At 49.6% G+C, this 20,210-nt stretch overlaps 1 protein-coding gene across 2 annotated transcripts in view; it reads left to right on the plus strand.

Annotated features, from left to right (window-relative positions):
* Window positions 1-20,210, plus strand: part of UNC13C (unc-13 homolog C) — a 135,763-nt gene that overhangs the window by 61,543 nt on the left and 54,010 nt on the right. For both annotated transcript variants that reach the window (XM_083475499.1, XM_083475500.1), the window contains exons 9-12: window positions 2,171-2,312; window positions 16,247-16,416; window positions 17,657-17,772; window positions 18,220-18,383. In XM_083475499.1, coding sequence (XP_083331625.1) covers window positions 2,171-2,312; window positions 16,247-16,416; window positions 17,657-17,772; window positions 18,220-18,383 — 592 coding nt within the window. The remainder of the gene's footprint in view (window positions 1-2,170; window positions 2,313-16,246; window positions 16,417-17,656; window positions 17,773-18,219; window positions 18,384-20,210) is intronic.

Genomic DNA, 20,210 nt, shown 5'->3' on the forward strand with positions numbered 1-20,210 from the left:
ACGTGGATCCAACTTACAAAGCAAATATTTGCTGATGGTCAGAGGGGGGCCAAGGGGAGGGAGTGTGGCGCGTCCCAGTTGGCTTTCAAGCCGACGGAGAGACTCGCACAGTTATGAATTGCGATGGAGGAGTCAACTGACAAGTGTTTGTATTTATAGCAGCATAAACACACATTAGCGATGATAAATCCTGACATCTGTTTTCTTGGCGAAAGGCAGCTACAGGGAAGCTGGCTGTCTCTGTAACTGGAGGTTGCAGCCGGGACACCAAGCTCTGCAAGAGGGAATGGCTCAGGAAATAGGCTCCTGGGGTCTGAAGGCAGCTCTCGGGGTGGAGGGGGGCATTGGAACAAGCATCTTGTTCCAAAATAATACCTGGACATTTCTCCTGGGAGATGTTTCTTGCTCTGGGGGAGAGGACAGCTTAGCTTGTGGGAGAAGGAGTGGAGCACAGTGGGTCAGTGTCATGGCTTGGAAGGTGCAAGGAAACACCTGGAGGACCACCTGCTATTGGTAATCTTTGAGTTGCACAGAACTCTGTGTGCTCTCAGAGCTGAAAAGGCACAACTCTTTTTGGGCGAGACCTTGCATGACCGAGAGGAGGCTAAGTTTGTTTTCTATACCAGCTGCACTGGCTCCTGCTGGAGTACAGGATCAGGTTTAAGGTGCTGGTTTTAACCTTTAAAATCCTACACGGCCTAGGACCCTCACACCTATGGGACCACCTCTCCGGGTATGTCGCATGGAGGACCTTACGGTCTTCAAACAAAAACATCTTGGAGGTCCTGGGCCACAGAGAGGTTAGGCTGGCCTCAACCAGAGCCAGGGCTTTTTCGGCTGTGGCCCCGATCTGGTGGAACGCTCTGTCACAAGAGACTAGGGCCCTGCGGGATTTGACAACTTTCCACAGGGCCTGCAAGACAGAGCTGTTCCACTAGGCCTTTGGCCAAGGCACAGTCTGACCCCCTCCTTTGGTAATCCTCACAGAACTCAATTGTTGCCATTAATTTGATTCTGAATTGATTTTAGAATGCTGTGTTACTTTTATTGTTGTTAGCCGCTCTGAGTCCAGCTTCAGCTGGGGAGGGCGGGATATAAATAAAAATGTATTGTTATTATTATTATTCTCCATTTCCCCCCACCCCTTGGGGGGGGGAATCCTCAAAGGCCTCGCAGCCTGGTTCTCACATTGTCTCTCTGCATTATTAGTCCTGTTTTTTTATAATGGTGTTATTTGTTTTTAACACCTGCTTGAGTGGTGTTTTTACTCCTGCATGGATAATCCCCATGTAGGACAAAAAAACTGCTTGTCCTTCAGTCACCGTGTCCGAAAACTAAGCCTTTAGAAGAGGCAGCCATCTCCTCCACAGAGCCAGCCAGGATGTCAGCCAAAGGGAGGTGCCAGGAGAGAGACGCCCCTATAACCTCATGCTGACATTTCCTGCAATGCTTACTGATAACTGGGAATAGAGCCAGGCCACCTGAGTTCTTTGCTGACTGTGGAAGGGTAGCCAACCTTCGCCCTGATCCAGCTGTTGGAAAGCAACTCTTTCTACATTCCAGAGAATCTGGAACTATTAGGAACACAGGAAGGTGTCCTCTACAGAGTCAGGCCATGGAGCCATACTGCTCAGTCTTGTCTACACTGACTGGCAGCCAGTGGTCTCCAGGGTCTCCAGCTGGGGCAGGGGAATAGCTAGGGTCTGGTTAGGTTGGTCCTTGCCAAGGGTGCAACCCCAGGGGACACAAAAGACACGCTGCTCTACTCTGGCTCAGAGTACTGGGGGGCTTCTCCTACATCTAAGAACACTGGAAGTGGCCTCATTCTGACCTAGTCCACCTAGCTCCATCACCTTTGAGCTGGAGATTCTGAGGACTGGACCTGGGACCTTCCATGTGTTCTTCTGCCCAGCACCAGCCCTTTAGCCCCCTTTTTGCAGGGGGGTGGGGACACTGGTCACAGCACCGTTGGCCAGGCCTAGTTTTATCAACTAGTTTCTGACCAAACTGCGGGAGGCAGAGGAAGACAGGAGTGCCTGGTGTGCTCTGGTCCATGGGGTCACGAAGAGTCGGACACGACTAAACGACTAAACAACAAGTTTTATCAACTTGTGTCCTCCACTTCTCTCTCTCTCTCTCTCTCTCTCTCTCTCTTCCTCCTCTCTTGCAGTGGTCTGTGCTCAGGGCTTGCAGGCCAAGGATAAAACTGGCTCCAGTGACCCGTATGTCACGGTGCAAGTGGGCAAGACCAAAAGGAGGACAAAAACCATATTTGGGAACCTGAATCCAACATGGGACGAGAAGTTCTATTTGTGAGTATTCCTTCCTCTTTTGGCTTTCTGGGGTGAATTACTCAGAAGTAAATGTTGCCTGCAACACATGCCATTCCCTACACCTGTGATTCATCATGTTTGCCTGGGTGTTTGCATCTTGGGCCTTATTAAAAGCCCGAAGCCACAGACTCGTATTGTGACTTCTAACTCACAACCAAAATGTGGGTTGGTGTGGACTTCAAGTTCATGTGATGATGATGCTGGAGTGCAATGGCCCCAGGGAAGTATGGCCACCCTAGGGATTGAAGGTAGATTCGGTGGTCTCTTTGGGGAGGGGGTGCCCTCAGCCCTTCCTTCATTTGGCCAGGGGGCTGGGGTGGCATAGGGCTTGGAGCATATGTGAGGCCACCTCTGGTGACTGTAGAAGCCAGAGAGGAAGAGCGAGGTTGGCTCCAAAGATGGAGTATAACAGCTATTAGAACTTAACACCAAATACAGCAGCCAGGGATATGTCATTGTGCTGAAAATGGGGCCATTTGAAACATCCCAGTGGTTTTGCATTTAGCATACAATAACTGCAGGCCTGAAACTCTGGAAATGGGCTCTCTCTGGAGCATTTTTCTGGGGGACATTGATTTCTATATTGGAGAGGATGCTGGGATCTGCCTCTGGGATGTTCAACTCAATTTAGTGGCATGCAATTTCTTATTAGATTATTGTTATGTTTCAGCTGCATAATTTATAAATATGCCGTAATGAAAGTGGAAGTACATTCACGAGATGGATGCCTTCCGTTGGTGTGGCTGGCGTTGCTCTAGGAAGTTAGAATTTTAAAAATGTTTTTAATAAAAGATGTCTTCTCAGGCAGATCAGGAAGAAGATTTTGCTTTCCCTCATAGGCGGGAAAAGCATCTTTCTTTATGAGTTGTGCACCTTATGGATGAAGGCCTGGGACATGCTGGTGTCTGTTTATAGCTTAATCATAGCTGACCCAGGACTTTTATGTGGCCAACCTTGACTTTAATTGGTTGCTTGTGAGCACCCAGCCAGGCAGTAGATGAAATACAAGATGGAGTAGGTGAGAGGGGACCCTTTCTTTGGCAGGATGCCATATTGCTGGCTTGGTAAGGAGGCATGGATATTTATTCCTCCAGTGAGCTGCTGCCAATCAGCCTAGGCAGCATGGAGGGGGATAAAGGCTGCCTCCTCTCTTCAAGTGATCTCAGGAAGGGGCTTTTCTAGAGAGATTGTGGAGGCTGTGGCCTATTCCTTCCTGGAAATGCTTATTTCTGGCTAGGCCCATTGCTGGGAATCACATCTGCTGGAGGCCTCTAATGGTTATTGGAACATGTGGCCATAGGCTCTAAAAACCCCTGACCACGTTTGCATCTCTGAGCAGGTTTTCTGAAAGGGTCTCTTCCTTTCTGAAGCAGGATGAGGAGTCTGAGCAGGGAATGGGGCCTCTTGCATTGAACTGTGAAAGCAGGAAGCAGGTGTCTGAGCAACAGTTTCAGTGAGCAGAATAGCAAAGGCACTTGCGGGTGATGATGGGAAAGAGGCTCGCTGGGTGTTCATTTAGCAAATGGAATCTGGAAGGAGGGCTGGACAGCCATGTGAGGTTTGCCCACTCAAACAAAAGGCCAAGGAGTCTGGATGTTGTCTTTGGCTGGGTGCCCGTGGCATGGCATAGGGTAGGGGGCACAGGTGGTGCTTTGGTCTAAACCACGGAGCCTCTTGGGCTTGCTGATCGGAAGGTTGGTGGTTTGAATCCCTGTGATGGAGTGAGCTCCCGTTGCTCTGTCTCAGCTCCTGCCAACCTAGCAATTTGAAAGCACGCCAGTGCAAGTAGATAAATAGGTAAACTGCAGGAAGGTAAATGGTGTTTCTGTGCGCTCTGATTTCCGTCACGGTGTCCTGTTGCACCAGAAGCAGTTTAGTCCTACTGGCCACATGACCCGGAAAGCTGTCTGTGGACAAACGCTGGCTCCCTCGGCCTGAAGCAAGATGAGTGCCACACCCCATAGTCACCTTTGAGTGGACTTAACCATCCAGGGGTCCTTTACCTTCTCTTTACCTTGGGGGAGTCCAATGAAACTGAGTGCAGGTTGGGGACAAGAGGCTGTTAGTTTTCAGGGCAGGACCAAAGTGGGATCCTCCACAAAATACGTTGCAGGGAGGAGGAGGAGGAGCATCTCCTCATCTGGGTTCCAGCCAGCTGCACCCAACCTCTAGAATACTCTATTCCATCTCTTTCCCAGGCAGTCACCATCCCAATGCCCACTGAGCATGCTCAGTCTTGGTGTGTCTGTGTATTTGGGGGGTTCCCACTTAGGATTTTAAAGAAAGGTGTTTTTTGTGCTTCTTCAAACTAGGGGCTCTGCCTAGCATAGCTGATGCTCTCCTTTTGCTTCTCTCTCTCTGCACACACCAGCTGCATTCACTGTTAGAGGGAGTGATGCTCAGCATCTGGGCCTGTGTGCAGCTCCCTGCTAGCTCACATGTACACACCTATCCTCCTTTGGGCCATTTTGTACTGTAAGAGCTTCATTTTGCCCTGGTGCAGAGCCCTCTCTGGGTCATGCACTGGCTTCCTGGTCCCCTCAGCTTTCCTACTTTTTCACAGATGACTTTGCCTGCCCACAGGCCACAGCCACTCATGTCCGTGGTGACAGTTCCCCAAGCCCAGGGCCACCTTGACCCCATTGGGGGGGTGTCCCCTTCCTCCTGAGCAGCCAACTGGAGTCCCTGGAGGTTGCCTTCCTTTTCTGAAGGGTTCGCTATGATTCTGCTTCTCTTTTGCCAGGCTCTTGGCCAGCCGCTCGCCTTTCTCTGGCTCGGCGGCACCCAGGCAGGCCTGTGTGCTTGGGGCTCCGGCTGCATGGGCCAACAACCCCACGTATTTTCTGAGCTTCAGAGCAACACTTTTCTAACCTGAAATTTTGCCTTTGCTTCCTATCTGGGTGGCTGACTCCGGATGCCTCTTTTGGCTGGCTGTCTCTTGCTTGCCATCTGGCATCAGTAAACAGCTTCCGCCTGTGCCGGCTGTTTGATCCAAAATAAGCAAATAAATGTTAATTAACTCAAATAACACAAACAGTGGAGCTTTGGAAATCCACGATTTGCTCTCTTCGCCAACACATTCATTCTGGGCAAGTTGCGATCACTTGACTCAGCCTCAGCAGCAAACTTGGGGAGGTGCACAACCACCACCCCTCACCTACAAATTCAGCATGGAAGCACAAGACGGCTGTGCACATCAGCGCTGATGATTGGCTTCTCCCTGAGATGCAACAGAACAACCCTCCCCTGAGCAGCTTTTCAGCTTGTCAAAAGGTGTATGTGCATGTTTGAAATAAGGTCGCAAACATTCAGTTGCATCAACAGTCAAGCCCCACTTCAGAAAGCAGTAATGATTTCTAAAAAGAAGTCCAAATGTTCACCTGAAGCTTTGTTGGGGGGGTGCCAAAGAGACCATCAAATCAGCATTGGGTCCACTGAGAATGCCCTTTGGCTCATAGTGGCTAGAAGCCCACCCCATAGTTGTCAACTTTTCCCTTTTTTTAAGGGGAATTCCCTTATTCGGAATAGGATTCCTCGCAAGAAAAGGGAAAAGTTGACAGCTATGACCCACCCACTAGTCCTTGTTCTCCCCAGGCCACTCCTCTGCTGCTCTGGGAGACTGTGCACAGGCACAGCGGAGAAATCCAGTTGCTGGTGTGGGCCATTGCAGAAAAGACAGAGAGCCGGTGATTGAGGAGGGTGCCAGTACAGCTCCTTGCCAAGGCACAAAGGAGCCTAGGTGCACCTCTGAATGCAGAGCTGCTTAGGGGCATGGAACTGAAAGGGAACAGGAAGCCCCCATATTTGCTGCTGAGTGAATGAAGAGAGAGACTTTCATCATCCTAAAGGAGAACTTCATGAAAGGCATAAGAGCCGTGTAACAGGGCTGTGGCTGCAACCGTACATAGCCCCATGCTGAGCACAGCACAACTTCCTTGTTTTGAGTAAAAGTCCTTTTGCTCTGCAGCTTTACATAAAGTAAAAGTCCAGTGCACTTTCGGTAATCGGCTTAAGAACTGAGCAGTTACTGTGCATGTACATCCAGCTGATGTCCAAAGGAGGAAAGAGTTCCTTGCCTGACCACGAACCATGAAGGCTCAGAAATGCTTCTTGTGTGGAAGACAACGGGGGGGGCACCAACTTGAATAAAATATGGGGGGGCAACAACGTGTGCCATGATGTGCAGGGACCTGGAGAAGCCAGGGGGCAGATCCAAGTGTGGCAGCAGCAGCAGCAGCAGCAGCAGCTGGGAGGGCAGCACAGCCCATTTTGCCCCACCCACCAGCAAAGGAGAGGGAGAGAGACACCCTTCACTCACACGCAGGACTCGTCGTTCTCTAGATCCAAAGAAACACCCGCCCACACAGAACACACTACAGTGGTGCCTCGCAAGACGAAATTAATTCGTTCCGTGAGTTTTTTCGTCTTGCGAAGCACGGTGTTGGAAAAGTTTTGGAAAAGCTTCAAAAATCACCAAAAACCTCAAAAAAGGCTACCACACCGCGTTCTATGAATTGCTCCTCGAAGTCAAGTCGCAACTGTATTAACGGTGTTAAGAAAAAGGAAACAAACTTGCAAGACGTTTTCGTCTTGCGAAGCAAGCCCATAGGGAAATTCGTCTTGCGAAGCAGCTCAAAAACCGCAAAACCCTTTCGTCTAGCGAGTTTTTCGTCTTGCGAGGCATTCGTCTTGCGGGGCACCACTGTATAAGCAAGCAGTACTTCAGTGCTTATCATGCGAACTTTCCTTTTAAATTGTTCAATCATGGCAAAGGCTCCAGTTTCAAAAAAAAGACAGGAGGGGGAGGTCTGATCTCTCCTCCACTTTCAGTTGTTTTCCCAGATATGCAGGGAAGGAAAAGGGGTTGGGGGAAGAGAAGATAAAGGATATTCTCAAGCCCTTCCCAGTACTCACCCACCCCAACACATGATGCTGCAGCTACTGAGCACCTTGTGTGCAGTCAAGGAAGCCCCTCCGCCACTGAACAAGTGAGTGCAATGAAGTTTTCTAGTGAGAGAAACAGAGGGGGGAAGCCCAGGAGGTCAGCCACTGATGTGCATGACAACAGATTGGACAGGAAGAAAGGGTTTTCGCTCTCTCTCTCTCTCAGTTAGCATGTCTGAAATGACCCCAAGCAAAGTTTAGATTTGAGCTACTGGATCAATTAGAGAAAATCAGATTGGAACTGGGCAGAATTGGGACAGAGCCTCCCTGGGCCCCCAAATCTGGTTCTGTGCCCTGAGCCAGGACAAGGATTTGAATCCCCAAGAGGGTCCTTCTGCAGGGGCGCATCCACTAAACTTCAGTTCCTGTCTGGATTCTGGGATGGCCACTGGGGTACCTACCCTGTCGTACTCTGCTACCAGGAGGCTGAAGGCTGCTGGGGCCATGAGAAATAAGGCTTGGTGGTGGATGGAGATATTCAGAGACAAAGCAAGATGGCCATGTTTGCCAAAGAGTGAGGCAGCCTCAGAGGATCATGGGGATTGGATGGAAAGGGGGTCCCAGTCAGGTCAAGATCTGAGAGCAAAACTTCAAAGCACCACGGGTGTTCACAGGGTGTATGTATGGCTGACACTCTGCTGGTGCCCCAGGCAAGAAAGAAAATTTTGCAAGTTCTTGTGGAAGGCTTGGATGGTATGTCATCATTTCCATGCAAAGCGGAGCTGTTTCGAATGCAGCCCTCTGATTAAGAGAACCGGGTGGAATACACTGTTGCTGCCATTTGAGGAAGCTTTTTGAGAATTGCAGCTGTCCGCAGCACTATGAAATTGGAAGGAGGTCCGCCAAAGGGCACCAAGGCCAGCCCTAGCCAGCCAGCCAACTGCTCCCCTTGAAAGGCATCTGCAGGTGTCCTATAACCTGCTTCTGTTCTCCACAGCTTCCACCATTGCAGAGTGCTCCTCTTTGGAGCTCTGCCCAGAGTTCAGGGCTGTGCTTAGAACATGCAGGGTGATGAATTAATGAATGAATATGCTTCTCCCTGCACCATTTCCTCTCCCACTTCCAGTACTACTAGCAGCTTAGACTTTATATGGTCAACAAAAAGAAGAGTGGTAGCTCCTTCTCTTCCTGGGATCAGACCCTCCTTCAGTCTGGGAGCCCCCTGGGCTCTTTCCCCCTTTGAGGAGATGGAGATCTGGACCTGTCAGCCTCTAGGAGCAGAGGGAGGTTTATTGTGGCTTTGCTTATGAGCCGTCCTGCGCTGAGTCAGAATCCAGCCTCTTAGGGAACAGCCGAGAATAGGTCCCTGGTATGGCCAGGTAGGGACTTCTTCTGCCAGTCCTGGCTGTGGCTGGAGATAAAGTGCTGGCTACCAAGGAACCTGCCTTCCCAGAAATGTCATGGGATTTGAATATCCCAAGAGTGAGTTAGTTTTACTCCTGCATGTATCAGTCTCCACATGGCCTCTGGGATTAATAGAAATGGCCAAGGATTTAAAGCGTGCGGCTTTCTGGTTACAAGTATGGATTTACTTTACATTATGCAAATTGTTTCTTTGACCCTGCTTGGTCTTTAAATAATCCTGTGTTTGCTTTTGAAGACTGATTACAAGGAGAAGCGGTTCTGTTGTTGGGCTAAGGGAGGATGTTCTGTTTATCTGCCTGATCCCTCTTCCTCCCTCCATGATCGCCCAGTATAGAATTCAGGGCCAAAGAAAACTACGCTGATAGCTCCATAGGTTGAAACGTGGAGCTGCCTCAGTCATGTAGAAAGGGGAAAGGGTGCAATTTTAATTGCAGGGGGAAGGGCAAGTGGATGGGAGGGCTTGGTACTTATCTGAACACCCACAGCTACTGGATGATAAGGTCAGAGCCCTCCGCCCCTCTAGCAAAAGTGGCTGTGGCAAGTCTGCATCTAAGTGCATGGAATGGTCTCCATCATCTCGACCACAGCCCTAGAAATGATGGAGAACGTTGATGTTCTAGTGGTGAGGCACAGAGGTAGCCCAGTCCCCAAGTCCCTGGGAGTTCAGTCATGCTGCCTCTATCCAAGGCAGGAAGCTCATTCCTGCATTTCTGTGGCAGAGCTATGTGGCATCTGCAGCAAAGGGCTTTCTTCAGGAGGCGCCTTCCTGCAGTGCCTGCTGCCGGGCAAACCAGCCCCATCCTGATCAGAAGCCAACTTCTCCCGCACCAAGAAAGAGGTGGCAACCCAGGTGAGAGGACGGTGGCAAGCACAGGACTGCCCAAGCCAGCTTTATGCTGGGGTGAGGTCAGAACCCTGGATGCTCTCTGTCAAAATACAAAAGCAAAGGGTTCAGGACCTTGGACAGCAGTCTTGCAGCTCAAACCAGCGGGACAGTTACTTCCACGCTGACCTGCTGCAAGGCTCTCCACCCTCTGGCTGCTGAAGGACTAGTGCCCTTCAATGAGGCCATTGGCTCCTTCCAGGAGGGCACTGGGTCAGCGTTTGGTGCCTCCGTGCTCTTTCTGAATGTGCAAGGCCGGCTGTGCCAGCACCACGACACTCCATGTGCACCTGGCACCTCCCTGTGGCCCCTGCATAGCCATCTGGGTTCATGCTTCTATGCAGGAACAGCCTTCCTTGGAGAGTGCCCCGTTGCAGCATTCCCCCTGCCAGGCTTCCCTGTGGCCCCGGACTGCAAGGTAGAGAAGACAGCAGGGACTAGGCTGGCTGCAGTTCACCTGAAGGGAGAGGTGCCCAGGCACTCCTGGGTGGTGCTGAGAGACCTCCAGTCACTTTGCTCTTGTCATAATCCTCGGCTTTCTGAGGAATGAGAGGTCTGATTGCATCAAATCAAGAATCCACTGAATGCAGCTTGTTTTGTGTGAAGCATCGCCACCTCCTTTGTGTCCCCTCCCTCCTTGCCTTGCTACAAAACCCTCTTAATCTAAAGAGGCCAGGCACACAGTGGGGGCTGGGAGGCAAATCCCCTCCCAGGAAGAAGCTCTCACAGCTATTCAATGCATCTAATGCTTGCACGTGGCATAAGCTGCAGACACCTTGTTGTGGGCTCACAGCGCCTCGCATGTTGCTTTGGACCACGGCTTACCTCCGTTGTAACGGTTTTAGTGACAGATGGGAGATGCCCCAGCCCTGCAGGCAGAATCATAACCACAAAGCATGTGAAATGAAATAGATCACTAGATGTAAACAGATGCAAAGCCTGTGAATCGATGTTGCATTAATACTGTATGAATCGGTGAGGGGCGGTTGTAGAAGAGGCCTCCTTTTCGAAGGACTGTGTGTCCTCGGCAGTCAGGAGGCGAGGAAACCTGGAGGGACGGGCAGCACGGAATAGGGCAGGGGGCTGAGCAAGGGACAAGAAGGGGAGGCAGGGGCAAGAGGAGGGGAGAGCAGGAAGGTCCACAGACCCGAGGCAGGGAGCCCTTGCTTTGCATGCAAAAGGTGCCATTTGAAGAATATTTTAAGTTGCAAGACAGGGGAATGAGATCCGCCTCCTACTGCCTCTGACTTGGACCTTGCAGCACTCATGGAAGCTGAAAAGCTGGACCTGCAGGACCAACAGGCAGAGAGACCCTTGATAGAGGGCTCAGTGAAGGGGTTGGGGATTAGCACCCGGCCTGCTCTGGCCTGCTGGAGGCGCAAGGGGAGTTTCATGACTGGCCATAGGCTGCAGATCCTTCCACTGGCCACAGGCACACACAAAAAATGAGAGGCACAAATACAAGATGGGTGACACCTGGCTTGAAAGTAGTACATGTGAAAAGGATCTAGGAGTCTTGGTTGACCACAAACTTGACATGAGCCAACAGTGTGACGCGGCAGCTAAAAAAGCCAATGCAATTCTGGGCTGCATCAATAGGAGTATAGCATCTAGATCAAGGGAAGTAATAGTGCCACTGTATTCTGCTCTGGTCAGACCTCACCTGGAGTACTGTGTCCAGTTCTGGGCACCACAGTTCAAGAAGGACACTGACAAACTGGAACGTGTCCAGAGGAGGGCAACCAAAATGGTCAAAGGCCTGGAAACTATGCCTTATGAGGAATGGCTAAGGGAGCTGGGCATGTTTAGCCTGGAGAAGAGGAGGTTAAGGGGTGATATGATAGCCATGTTCAAATATATAAAAGGATGTCATATAGAGGAGGGAGAAAGGTTGTTTTCTGCTGCTCCAGAGAAGCGGACACGGAGCAATGGATCCAAACTACAAGAAAGAAGATTCCACCTAAACATTAGGAAGAACTTCCTGACAGTAAGAGCTGTTCGACAGTGGAATTTGCTGCCAAGGAGTGTGGTGGAGTCTCCTACTTTGGAGGTCTTTAAGCAGAGGCTTGACAACCATATGTCAGGAGTGCTCTGATGGTGTTTCCTGCTTGGCAGGGGGTTGGACTCGATGGCCCTTGTGGTCTCTTCCAACTCTATGATTCTATGATTCTATGTGTAGGCCTGGCTCACACATAACCCTAAGCCATTTTGAGGGAGTTTGCCTGAACCCTTCCCAGTGGCTTCACTGCCAGTTCATTTTCTACCAGCAAACCATGATCCAAAGCCCTGGTTTGTTGATGGCTTACAAGCCTTGGGTTGTTGTCACAATAGCTTAGTGTTAGGTACAAACCCAACATGCTTCCTTAAGTGTGCCATGTTTGGCCACCCCACCCCAGACCCTTGCCAGGCTGCAGAGGCAGGAGCCAAGAGTGGCTGGGAAGCAATCTAAGCAAACCATGGCTTCTTTCATTGTGGGCTCAGCATTGTGTGTGTGCCAGGCTAGTCTCCATCTTCACTTGACAGTCCCAGGTCACCAAGACCCACTGTGGCCATGTGCCCTGATCCTGACAGATGAGAATGACCATCTCAGGAGAGTCTGAACTGGAGGAGTGAGAAGGCCTGGGGAACAATGTGGGGAAGGGAGGATGATATCTTCTGTGTTTACTATAGGCACATGCAATACCCAAATTGAAGATGCATTTCTGTACCCAGAGGGTCCCAGCATGTGCACAACAGGAGCGCACCACCACCACACAGGTGGCACTGTGGTCTAAACCACTGAACCTCCTGGGCTTGCTGATCAGAAGGTCGCGGTTTGAATCCCCGCGATGGAGTGAACTCCCATTGCTCTGTCCCAGCTCCTGCCAACCTAGCAGTTCAAAAGCATGCCGGTGCAAGTAGATAAATAGGTACCCCTGAGGCGGGAATGTAAACATCATTTCCATGCCCTCTGGTTTAGTGGTTTAGTCATGCTGGCCACATGACCCCGAAAGCTGTCTGCAGACAAACGCCGGCTCCCTTGACCTGAAAGTGAGACGAGCGCCGCAACCCCATAGTCACCTTTGACTGGACTTAACTGTCCAGGGGTCCTTTACCTTTTTACCATCACCACCAACTTTGTTGCTCGCAAATTGTTCTTTGCCTTCTTCCAGTGACTTCCAATTCAGTTTGTAGATACTAGATGATGACCTGCAGACCTTGCCAATCCTGTACATGTCTACTCAGAAGTAAATCCCATTGAGTTCAGTGGATGTAGCCATTTTGAGGTTGCATTCCTCTGTGCCTTTGTCTAGGAGGAAACTCCGCTGAACAGAGTTGGGTCTTAGGATGCAAACTCTTTAGTTGTCATAAATATGCCAGTACAATTGTATATGCTGGCTAAGTTATGTGTGATGTGTTTTGTGTTGTTAAAGCAGTAAAATTAGTTTACATCTGATAATAAACAGTGTATATTCTTCAGATTTCAGTCGTCCCCAGGCTCAAAATTTCCAAAAGTTTCCCAGAAATCTTACACCTGTGTTCTGAGCCGCTCCAAAGTAACTTGATATCTCTTCTTGTTTCTTTCAAAATGACTACAGATTACCGTATTTTTCGCTCTATAACACGCACCCGACCATAACACGCACGTAGTTTTTAGAGGAGGAAAATCTGTAGGCATGCCACCCGTAGGCATTTCCTCCATAACACGCACAGACATTTCCCCTTACTTTCTATGAGGAAAAAAGTGAGTGTTATGGTACAAAAAATACGGTACTCTCTCTGCTGTCACTTTAAAATCTGATCAAATGGATTGTGTTGCCACTCTGTAAGTTAATTAAGACAATCAAGCACAGCAGTCAGGATTTTGTCTAGCATGCCCGGTGCAGTGAAAGTCCCTCTCCTCCCTCCCCCGCCGCCCCCAGCAAGTAAATTTGGCTCTGCCTCCCGCTACTGGTGCTGCACGGCTTTGATGCTATTTGGAGCCACTATAAAAATGCAGCGTTTTCTTCCTCCTTCAATTATTTATAGCAGGGAAGAATTGATTTTGTGAAAATGCTGCCAGTCTCCTGGGGGAAAGGAGGAGAACTGGAACTCCCACGAATAACTTCATTTAGACCTTACAAGGCCCTTGGGTTGTGGGTTCGATCCTGGCACTACCCCCATAGTGTTAAGCCTTGCTCTCTTGGGAAAGTTTGCATAGCTATAAATATGGCATGCAGGAGGAGAGGATGGCAGATCCAGGAGCAGGAGCAAAATGGGCAAGCATTTGCACAGAGCACTCCATGTGTGTGTGTGTGTGTGTGTGTGTGTGTGTGTGTGTTCTCATAGGAAATCCACTCAGAAGATAGATACAGTGGTACCTCTGGTTGTGAACGGGATCCGTTCTGGAGGCCTGTTCGCAACATGAAAAGAGCGCAACCCGCAGCAGCGTGTCTGCACATGCACAGGTTCCGATTTGCCACTTCTGCGCATGCACATGACATCATTTTGTGCTTCTGCGCATGCGTGAGCGGTGAAACCCGGAAGTAACCCTTTCCAGTACCTCCGGGTCGCTGCAGGATGTAACCTGAAAGAACATAACATGAAGCAGACGTAACATGAGGTATGACTGTAGATAGAGATAGATAGATAGATAGATAGATAGATAGATAGATAGATAGATAGATAGATAGATAGATAATATATTAGAAGCAAATGTAGTTCAGTGGCAGCCCACTTAGGCATCAGGCAGACATGCCAGAGCGGGTTGCCTGGTACCATTTCTGAGGTCTTTTCAGTGCATGATGATGAAGTTTCTCCTCACCCAGGCCTTTTGAAATAACTCATCTCATCTGGCCCTCTGTTTTTAATTTGGGGGTGCAGTGAATTCTTTTCTGACATTTCCATGTAGTCTCCTCTTTTAAAATGGTTTTATGTTTTATTTCTTATTTCACTTCTTGTTCTTTCCCCTCATTTACTAAGCTCCCCCCCCCCCCAAAAAAAATAATAATAAGTAAAATAGGGGAAAGTGCTGCCCTGGCAGGCAGGGTGGAGCTACTGCCCCTTCATCCTTTCTCCTGAAACTAGTCCTCCCAATTCCACCCACCAAGCTTGGAAGCAATCCTTGCTCCTACATTGCTACACAGGGTTGCAAGACTTGGGGAGTTGCTGCTTTTCAGAGGGAGGCAGGAAGTTTTGTGCATGTGACCATGCGCGCGCGCACACACACACACACACACACACACCCCACTTGGCAAAACGCAACACACAGAGCTGATCTGAATCCACTGTGGAGCCCCAAAGTGGAAGAGTGTTTCTCACCCAGAGGCTGCTGAGAAACAGCCCCTTCAGCTCCTGCATTCAGCAGCCCAGGCTCCAAACTGGTTGCATAAATATTGGGGGGGGGGGGGTTTCCACTGTTTACCTTGCACCTGCTCAGGGCCAGAGCTTCTGAATCATGTCACCTCATCAGCTGGAGAGCCAGGCTTGAACTGGGGTGGGGGGATGGGGAGGTAAAGCAGATAATTAACAACAGGCTGGAGAAACCACAGTAACCAGGTTTTGTTTATGTCGTGACCTAGATTTGCTTTTCATCTCTTTGACAAGACAGGAAATGTTTTATTTCCTATGAATAATCACAGACATGATTCATCATCCCCCATAACCGATCAAGAATCATAATAACAAACAACCCCAACATTTTACACATACCATATTTTTCCGTGTATAAAACGACCCCTTTTTTTTAAAACCCAAAATTAAGAAATTATGTTGTTTAGCTTTTTTGGGGGTGGAGGAGGTCACTTCTGCCAATCGCTCACTTACCTGCCCGCCACTGCCGATCGCTTGACACAGCCACTGCCGATCGCAAACCTCGCCACAGCCGCCAGTCGCCTGCCCAATTGCCACAGCCAATCGCCAGCAGGCCTTGCTGCAGCGACCAATCACCTGCCCAATCACCACTGCCAATCTCCTGTTTGCTGCTGCCATTTAATCGCACGTTCCCCCTCTGCATTCACTATCCATGTATAAGACAACACCCAATTTTTGCCTAATTTTTTTTTTTAGCAAAAAGCATCGACTTATACATGGAAAATATGGTATGTTTTTTCTCAGATTAACTTCTGAGCCCAAGGATACAATAATCCATATGTCCAGGCCGCAGAAGAAACGTCCGTTGGTGGTTAGGGTGTGGCTCTGTCTGACCTTGATGGTGGCTGCTGCTGCATTCAGGCTCGACTCTGCAGCCCACCCTGCTTTCTCCATATTTTTGGCCTTCCTCCTTCTGCCAGGACCAGCTGAGCCTTCTCTCTCTCTCTCTCTCTCTCTCTCTCTGGTTCCCTTGCTTTTTACCTGAGCATTTTTATCCAGTAGCTCCGTGGTGCCCATATTTCTGAAGTCTATGCTGGCCTGAGACAAACCAGGTCATGATCTTGACTAATATCCTTGTTCCTCCTGTGATGGACAAGAGAGCCTCCCCTCCCCCACCCCAGAGGTGCCTCTGGAGAGGAACAAGGGCACCTGCCTGTTTGCTGGGCCTGAGAAGCTCTTTCTATGTGCAGGGGTCTGGCTACAGTTTGAGGTCACTCTTGTAGAGTGACAGCTGCTTATCAAATGCAGCCCAAGTGTGACCTCAAACCATAGCCAGACCCAAAAAGCAAAGGCCTCCAGAAGCTCCCTGGGCTCAGTGGGACGCTGCCCTGTGGCCTGACATGCCCCGTTCTAGAGCCACCACCTATACTATATACTATTTCCTTTTCAGCGAATGCCACAACTCGACAGACAGAATAAAAGTCAGGGTCTGGGATGAGGATGACGACATCAAATCTCGGGTGAAGCAGCACTTCAAAAAAGAATCAGATGACTTCTTGGGGCAAACCATTATTGAAGTGAGAACCCTCAGCGGAGAAATGGATGTTTGGTACAACCTTGGTAGGCAATACTCTTGTTACAAGCAAAGTCTCCCCAGGGGAAAGGGGCTTCCTTTGCTAGTGGCCAGAGTCAGACACAAAATGTCGAAGCATGTGGGACTGTTCAGGGTGGCAGGAGAGGATATATTGTTTATTAATATCCTTCCTAACTTGCACTAGCAAGTTCCTTATGTAGAAGAGTTACATTCCCCTTTCTTACATGCACAGCAGATAGCTGGTTGCAGGCTCGTTAGAACCTCTGCCTCAGACTGAATTGTACGTTCCCGGTAAGTTCCCTTGAATCCCTTTTAAATGAATAAAGATCCTATTCGTAGTCAACAAAAAGTAAATTTACTCATGTTCAGGCAGTACACAGTATCAATCCTGAAGGCAGGCTTAAAAACTTAAAGTCACAAATAGCAACATGTGGATTTACCCCATATGGGGGACAGTCCCAGTGCTGCTGCTGGCTGCAACCAACAGAGCAGTCCTATCTGGAAGCAGACGAAAGGAGGAAGAGAAAAAAGAAGGGAGGGGGGTGCTGCGTGACTCGTCCTTTTGTTACCTGGACAGGTAAGGTCACACCCACCTCTGGTCACATGCAAGAGGAAGGATGATCCAGGCCAGGAGGAACAGGAAGTCTCGACTGGCTGGACCAAACATTCCCTTGCATGTCCACTCTAGCATTACAAGGAATGTTGTACTTGACTGCTACCCGTGGACCACATCCCACAAAGCAGGCGTTTCTTTCCTAGCCTTGTTTACCCCTAACCCAAGTCCATCACCTCCATCTTTGGTGGTCTTGAAGATCCTGGCCAAAGCAGAGACACACAACCTTTTTTTCTTTCCCTTCTTTCACCTCCTTCTTGTTCAGACAAGGTGATTTTTAAAGTGATTTTAAAGCATTGTATGGAGCGACACAGACACACACACTCCTCTTCGGTTTCACACAAATCATTCCTGGGTGTGCCAGACCTCTGGCTTTGTCTCATTGGTTTCAAGGGGGCGTTCACAGAAAATGTTCCCAGGCCTTTGAGCTTCTCCACCACCCACCATGCGCACACAGCTTTGGATCAGGAGGAGGGCAGAACTGTTGCTCCTCTTGCAGGAATGCTTTGCCCATGGCCAAAATTACTTGCACAAAAGCAGTGACATCTGCTTGTGGCAGCATTTGGTCCTCTCAGCTGCCAACAATCGCTTCTTTGGCCACAGCCAACGTCTTTCTTTCTTTCCTCCTCTCCTCCCCCGCCTGCTTTTACTAGACAAACGAACCGATAAATCTGCTGTCTCCGGAGCCATTCGGTTGAAGCTCAACGTTGAGATAAAAGGAGAGGAGAAGGTAGCCCCTTATCATGTGCAATACACCTGCTTACATGAGGTATGTGGTGGAATGGGACTTTTCCTTCATGCGCATGGCTCGCAAGGTAGCTCGCAAGGAGCCTGGTGGTGACTCTCAGGGGGACAAGACTCTGTGGCTGAGAAAGGAAGGCCAAGCAGGGGCCATAGGTGGGTGGCTGGGTGCAGAGTCTACAAGATGGCAAACTGATCAGGACTGGTAGGGGGTAAGAAGCTGAGGAGGGGGCGAGGGGGCTTGTGCCAAGGCCAGGAAATGAGGGGGCCAAATTGCTCCTGGCATTCCAGGAGGATGTTTTTGGGCTCTAAGCTTTTCTCAGACCTCATTTGTCCAAAGATTGCTGTAACAAGCAAATAGGATGTGAAATGAATGAAAGTTTGGAGGAAATGTGAGCATAATACAGCCCTGTCTTCTCCAGTGGCACCTGGAGGTTGAAATTCCCAATTAAGGTGAAAAATGTGTTCCCTTCAGAACCTCTTCCATTACTTGACGGAGGTGAAGTCAAGCGGGGCTGTGCAGATCCCTGCAGTCAAAGGAGACGAGGCCTGGAAGGTCTACTTTGATGAAGCCGCCCAAGAGATCGTTGACGAGTTTGCAATGCGTTATGGCATCGAATACATCTACCAAGCGATGACGTAAGTAGCACAGCATGTTGAACTGGGAGCAGAGCTGCTGGCAGCCGGGGCGGATTGGGAGGGCGGCGACTGCTGCTGCAAATGAGTTGCTGAGCTCCCATGAAGAGTAGGAGCTGCAGATCCATTTTCAAAAAATTATTTTGACACACCAAGTTGGTTTTATTCCAGCATCAAAATGCAAGTTCTTAATGCCGTCCTTTTAGGTATGCCTGGGGAAAGTGTAAAGCTCTTTGTAAAGACTTTGAAAGCATTGTGGTATTTGCATACTAAATTGCAGTACAGGTGATTTGCTCCTGAACTAGTGCCATCCACCCAAGGCAACTGATGGCTTTTTCAATGCACAAAAGCAAAATATCCGTTCCATTTGCCGGAAGGAAATCTTTCAACCCAGAGATGTGAAGGGATGCCCCACGTGCCTCATTGCACACCCACATTCACAAGGTCTGCCCCCTCCATTTCATCTGTCTGTGTGTGCTCCAAGGGCGGCGGCTGCTGCTGCCCCTGTTGCAACACATGGGATCAGCACCCTTGCCTAGCTCTCAGGAAACTTAAACTTTGGTTTGAGCTTCTCCAGCTATAACTCAGAGGAAAGAAGACAAAACCACAGCACCTCACAAGCTCCCCTGAGGAATATGGATGACTTCCTCCCCTTGCTGGCCTGAGGCTTTTTCTTCTGTCAAATGCACACTGTTTGGGGCATTGCTGTGTCCCAAATGCTTTTAAGAAACCAGCTCATGAATCCTTTGCCTCCCTCCACCAGTTTGCTCATTGGCTGATTTATTTCACCTTCCCCGCCCCCTGCCCCAAGAAGCAGAAGGCATCATGTGTGGTTGTCCCTGTGATCCCCCTTTCATCCTCACCACGGCCCTGTGAGGTCAGCTAGGCTGAGTGTCAGAGTGACTGGCCTGAAGCTTCACAGCTAAGCAGGAATTTGAATTTGACTCTGACGGGTCTAACGCTTGCTCTGTTACTCCAAGTTGCCTGCTGCCATCCCTGTGCTTTGCAATTCTGATTGTTAGCCATCAGAGTTTCATCACTTAACCTTGGTTTGTTGCGCATAGTCAAATGAGCACCTGGTTCAGGGGTAGGCAGGGTTGCAGTTTGCCCTGCAGATTTCCCCTATTTCCACTCTGCTCCTGTTTCTCTGTCTCTGTCTCTCTCTCTCTCTCTTGTTAAGGATCCTCTCCAAATATCCATTCCGCTCCTATAGGAAAGGCATTGCTGGGTTGGCTGAAAAAGCCACCTCCTGTTCCATTCTTTTCCTTTTTTCTCATTGCTACCACTCCTCGCCCCACCCCCAGGGAGGAGCAAACCAAGGCACAGCTTTCATGTTGTTTCTTCCAGTTCCCTGCAGCTTCAGCTGGGTTAAGCTGGTCATCCACAGAGCTGCAGCCTGGGAGCGCCAGGCCCCGTCCCTCAGAGAGCAACAGGTTCCAGGGCTCTACAAACAAGTGGTTAGTGCCAGTGTAGCCCAGAAGGCCCAGTTCTGAACATACTTACCTACATGGTATTTGAGAGAGGGGGTGGGGGGAAAGTAGCGCCCCAGAAGGTGTAAAATTTCAACACCTGGTGCTGACTCAATACAGCAGCGCACTTCTGTTGCTGGGCTCCACTGAAAGCAACTACTCCATGCGAACCAGGAAGTGACTTCTCCAGACAATGGAACAAATCTTTTTTTCTTATCTCCTGGGTGACGCAAATGCCATTAGGCAGTTGAATGTGCATGTGTACTGCATCCATTTCCCTCCCACCCATCCACCTCTGCCCCAGGAGCTGGCAACACACGGTATGCCACTGGTGAAAGGTTATGTATTTCAACTCTGTGCA

This window comes from Podarcis liolepis (genome assembly GCF_965112155.1).
Source record: "Podarcis liolepis genome assembly, chromosome: 14".
Lineage (NCBI taxonomy): Eukaryota > Metazoa > Chordata > Lepidosauria > Squamata > Lacertidae > Podarcis > Podarcis liolepis.